At 37.9% G+C, this 6,000-nt stretch overlaps 1 protein-coding gene across 1 annotated transcript in view; it reads left to right on the forward strand.

Annotated features, from left to right (window-relative positions):
* Positions 1-236, forward strand: part of TMPRSS15 (transmembrane serine protease 15) — an 88,297-nt gene extending 88,061 nt beyond the window's left edge. The window contains 1 exon segment of the mRNA XM_073329227.2: positions 81-236. Coding sequence (XP_073185328.2) covers positions 81-236 — 156 coding nt within the window.
* Positions 237-6,000: the final 5,764 nt, after the last annotated feature.

Here is a 6,000-nt window from a genome sequence, read left to right on the forward strand (position 1 = left end):
GGCAAAACAGCTTGAAGATCCAAAGTTACTTTAAGATCAAGAGCAGTTCTTTTTTTAACTTTTGAATTTCAATATTGCAGGGAGATTCAGGAGGGCCCCTGATGAGTCAAGACAGTAACAGGTGGCTTTTGGCAGGTGTGACATCCTTTGGCTATCAATGTGCATTGCCCCAGCGTCCTGGAGTGTACGTTCGAGTCACACAATTTGTGGACTGGATAAAACAATTCATACGTTAGCTTGATTTTAAAAAACAAAAATAGAATGTAAAGGCAAATACTAAGCAAGATTATAATATACCACATAGCATTCAAAGCTACTGGTGAGAGAAACTGAATAAAATCCTGTCATTCAAAATGAGATTTAGACATAACCAAACTTTTGGGAGGAAAACATTAAATATTAAGAAACTCTATCATATCAGAAAGCAATATTTCAAAACAGCCCCAGTTGTCTCTTTTTGCCACTGGTTCTTACCACTTTACATTGACAGCTCTATGAGATATTGTTTTACTATTTGTCCACCTTACAGACATATTATTGAACAAATACCAATGCCCAGTACATTATGGAAACCTGCACAAAGATTTAGAAGGAGTAAAATCTGTGATGTGCACAGGATACACTATTTATTGAGTAACAGCTATATAAATTATTAATCCCAGGCCAAACATTTGAACAGCTTTTCAAGGTTTTCATGCTTTCCTTCCCAATATTCATTCCCATTTCAATGCATAGGGAATGTTGTTTAATAATCTCCATACATCAAAATGGGGCTGTACCCTAACTGTTTATGAGATCATGAGAGCTCCTTTGTTCCTATTACGAACAGTTCTGGAATATGTTTTATACATGGAGATGGTGTGCAAATCAATCTAGCTGCTTTGTAATGGCTAAACTGACCTGGAGCCAATTTTTTTCCCTGGTGTCCCTGTTTTGGAATTAATGAAGTTACACCAGGGATGAACAGAGTACCATTTTTTATGATTATTTCTGGCAAACATCCTGGAAATTACTGCTAAGTTATCTAATTATAGACAGACAGTTGTGCACACAAAAAACAAACTCTTCTGTTATAAGATGTAATGCTCTTAAAAGCATAGAATATCAGGGTTGGAAGGGACCTCAGGAGGTCATCTAGTCCAACCCCCTGCTCAAAACAGAACCAATCCCCAATTTTTGCCCCAGATCCCAAATGGCCCCCTCAAGGATTGAACTCACAACCCTGGGTTTACAGGCCAATGCTCAAACCATTGAGCTATCCCTCCCCCAACAACAAGCATCTAACAACAAGCATCCTCAGACAATTTTGCAAGGAAAATAAACATGCCACTCAAGTTGCTGCTTGGTACATCACATGTTTACTTTCAGTCATCAATACAAGGGACTTTAAAAGAACGTTTTGGATTGTTTTGTTTTAACAATTAGGGTGAATCACCCACTAGAGGACTTCAATTGTGTAAAATATTAAATAGCCTGACTGCTTTAATTTCTTGGGTTCTTTTCAAAATAAGAATTTTTTTCTAAATGTAAACATAAATAACTGTGTACTCACAATGTATGTATGTTTGTATCTAATGATGTAATCATTCTAGTACAATATGACATGTTCCTTTTGTTTCTGCTTAGTGCCTGCTATAGAACAATTAAAATCTAATTAATTCCATGGTGTTACGTAAAAGTCTAAAAGAATTGTAATTATTTATATAGACACATGTAATGATGCCCATTGCCTAGGTGCCTTCCATCACTGAGTACAGCTATTAACAAGGGCAATCAAATCTTCAGAACAAGAGTCTCGTAGACCTCATCCCTCTCTCCCCCAACTCCTTGCTATTAACCTGAAGTAACACTAGGCCTTACTCAGTCTGGCCTTATACTGTGCCTGGAATCTTGCCAGACAATCAACCTGATCCTCTGTTGCCCCCACCTTGTGACATCATTTATGCCAACCTAAAGTGCTGCTATTCTGATTTGACTGTAGCAGACCACAAAAGGAAGGTGTGAGAGGTGTGGGCTCTCCAGTGAAAAGGGCCTGTGGCCCACTCTGGAATGTCTTGCTGTACAAGGTGATCCAGCAAAAGTGACCAAGTAAATCCTACCCCTGTCCCCCGACCAGGACAAAATCACTATGAAAGATCACAACCGATACTATGAATTGCACTAAGAAGCAAATAGATAATCAGCACATATCAGTAGGATTATAACAGCTCACCTCACCCATAGTGGACCCACACATTTCCATGCTGGTTGAAGTTTCACAATCCTTTTTAAAGGCAGTCTCAAACCAAGTGCATGGCATTAATCTAGCTTTGGGATTACAAAACCATGAATTGCTGTGACCATGATATGAAAGAATGTAATGCCAAGGAGTCTCTTCTCCCATCAATAGAAAATTCAGAACTTTAGCACCAACAGACATTACCAGCATAAATCCTTGCACCTCTGTGGGAGAATAGCTGCCCCAAATGGACTTAAAAATATATGCAGAAGAACAATTTCTTTCTATCATTGCTAAAGTACAAGCCATTGCTATCCCTTTGGTTGTGAATCAATCATTAAGATGATGTGGGGAAAAATTGTTAATGTCAAAGTCAAAGTCAAAAACTCCAGCTTTTCCAACTAATAGCAGAACGTGTTTTCCACATTCCGATTCTACTTTTCTTCTTTCTAATGAAATGCAGCCCCTGAGACACACAGGGCATTCTATACCAAGTTCAAAGTTTGATGTGAGTGAAGCAATTATTAAAATGTTTTAAAAAATGTTATTCCTAGTTAAAATCATGTGAAATAAATTTGCAATTAGTAAAAAAAAAATTAAGGTGTTGATTCTTACTGTCGATTTTTCTAAGGTCCTTATATTCAGTGGAAGATGCACGTTCAGAAAGTTAATCACTGGTATAATTTCCAATGGACAGTGCTATGTGTCATGTTACCATAAATGCTGTAAGTTTTACTCCATTAATGATTTATAACAGCCAGATCATTAGAGGCCCTGGTTGCTGGAAAACTTGCTTGCCAGAAACATTGCAGCATGTTTCTATTTTTTCATTGCATAGTTTTGAATTCCAAATGCAAGCAGCAGATACTCTGATGCACATACAGTACCCCTTAAAATAACAGATAAAGCCTTTAAATCATATTGTGTCCCTACTACCTTTAAATATGCAAGCAACATAGACTGTTTTAGACAAAATCTCAGGTCATTTTGCGTGCTCTTGGAAGCTGTGAAAAAGGCAGAAATGGACGATATGGGCCTGAGCAGGCTCACATTGCTGAGATACTAACTGATTCAAGGAACTGGTAGGACAGTATTCTTTTGGAGCTGTGGCTGGTGCTTCTGGCAAATGGCCAGGGCAATTATGGAGGAGTGAGAAGGCACTTCGTTAGGGGGTGACATAAGTTTTCAAACATCTAGCCTCAGAACAATAGAATCCTTACTCTTTCTCTTCTCTTCTTCTGCTGTGGCTGTTTCTCTGCCCTCTGCCTCTTTGTGAAGACAAAAGAGGCTGGAGAGGGCTGAGCAGAATGGAATGTGACACAGTAAGTCAACACCTATATCTAACCGCCCCTCCTCAATTCTGACCAGCTTAGACCGCAGAGGTGATGAATAGCTAGAACTGCTTGACTTTTGATGGCATCTCTTCTGTTAACCATGGAAAATACCATATAATTACCAATAGTCTCACTACTGGATTCTAAGGGTGACAGCACGTCTGCCCAGGGAAACCTTGGGAACTATTGGTATCGCCCAATTGCTACGCACTCTCTTTGCAAATGAAAAAGTGGTTCTTCTCTCTCCCCCATGGCTTCACAACTGGTCCTTCACTCCCTGCACCACCCGCTGCCCTCCCCCTCTGTGAGCTCCAAAGAGTTAACTTTAAAAATAAAAAATAAAATACAGAGAAAAAAGAACAGTACTTATACACATATTGGATTTGTGTATATGATGCATAAAAGTATCATCCCTGTAAAAGAAGGCATTCTGGGAGCTTTGAGAGTTACAGGTTTCCCTAAGGAAACAATTTCCTTTCAGAGACTCAGGCCCACGTAAGGAGTCTCATGAGCCACTCCAAGAATCTGAATCCTGGCCAAGCGCTGAATCCTGACCAGGTGCTGGTCCACTGCATCATTAAGTTTATTTTTGCACTATTTGCATTTATGTATAATTTTATTTGCTTCTAAATGATTTTTCAAGTTCCTTTAGCCCTTTTGTCTGGAGTTATGGAATGTCTTGAAACAGGGTTTATGGAAACACATCGTCTCCCCAATCCAGTCTATACAGATGAATAACAAACTTGTGACTACTGGGACAAAATATCTCTGTTACCACTACGTCCACAGTCTAAGGGACCCTTTTTCTGAGATACAGGGGCCTGAAGGCCTTCGCATACCAAAGTGTTAGCTGTTGATTCCCTCTCCTCCTTGCCCCTTCAACACAGTTTTTCAGACTTATTGTTGCTGCTAAATGCCCAACATTCCCCATTACTCATTACCCTGTGGGCCAAAGAACTTGAAAGGAAAAGGTACTTGCATTCTCCAAACCTCCATGTGGAAACTCCTCCTCGGTCACCAACATTGTGTTGATCCCAATAGATATTGGTATGTCCTTAAGTGGTCATTTCAAGCAGAGAGAAATGCAAAGTAGTGAGACCATTTGGGACTTATTAAATCTTCATTCCCCCCAACATCACCACTCCATTTTCTTCAATAAGTTGTTCTTTCTTTGAAATCTTGCATATCTTTCTAAATATTGTTTATAACACGCATCCTCAGGAAAGACATCTCTCTCTTCTTCTGTGTTAGCTGGGTTCAGCTGTCTTTCAGGTAAGTAGGAAGTATGAACTCTGAGGTCATGTAGGATCATGCTTTCTTTGTTATAATAATTAAAGATAAAGTCAAGTAATGGATGGGGAGAAAGTGAAACCAGGAGAGAGGTTCCAAGAGATGGGGAAGACTATCAACAAGTGGGAGGATGTATAAATAACACTAGAAGGGAAATAATGATCTGAGTTGTAAAAGAGGGTTGTTATCCAGAAAAGGAAGTAAGCACAACCCATGGAATAATGCTAATTCTGATGTTGAGTGTCCGAATGTCTTCACGTGTGCACTAGCAATTGTGAGGTTATTGTGGGCTTTTCATTTTTGTTTATCATAAGAGCAGTCAATGGAAAACTTACCTCTGAACTTTAAGAAACAAAATTTAACAGATGACCCAACTGTTTTTCTAAATTCTGGTTCAAATTAACAGACAACACCATATTTATGAGGGACAAAGATAATTGGTGTGAAACCAAGGACAAAATAAAAAAGCATGGACATTAATGTCATTAAAAATGCCTAAAAGTACAGAATTTAAAGATACTAACACCATCAGAGTTATTCCTAAACTCCTATTTAGGTATCACCATGGCATATTAGGAGAAAGCAATTTTCTTGTAATATCGATATTAATATATCAATGTTATTTAAAAATATGTGTTTTCCTGTGTGATCCTAAAATGCATTATTACTTGCAAAAGCTATTAGCTCCTGTTTTTTATAAACTTTTGACTTTCATTTTAAGCATAATTTTTATATAAAATATTCACTGACATCTCAGACTTTATACTGCAGTGATACTTATCATTTTTGTCTTTTCAAAGGAAACAAAAATTAATAGTATAGCTATTAAAGGCTGCATTTAAATCATACCTTATGATTGGCAGAATGATTTATGTCAACTCTGGAGAAATATATCAAAAAGATAGGGCCATCTGCTAGCAAAGTGTACTCATTATGCAGCATCAAGTGATTTTCCTGGATACTTGAATTTTGCCACTGCAGATCAATTTCACAGCATTGGAAACTGTCTCTGAGCTACAGGATAAAAATAAATTCTGTGCCTAAAGAATCAAGAGCGGTCTTGAAAAATGTGCAAATAAATAACTGAGCAATCCATTTATATCAAATATTTATGCAAAGATAAATTATTTTGTTACACTGTAAATTTATGTCCATTCA

This window comes from Lepidochelys kempii, chromosome 1 (assembly GCF_965140285.1).
Source record: "Lepidochelys kempii isolate rLepKem1 chromosome 1, rLepKem1.hap1, whole genome shotgun sequence".
In the NCBI taxonomy this organism is placed as follows: domain Eukaryota; kingdom Metazoa; phylum Chordata; order Testudines; family Cheloniidae; genus Lepidochelys; species Lepidochelys kempii.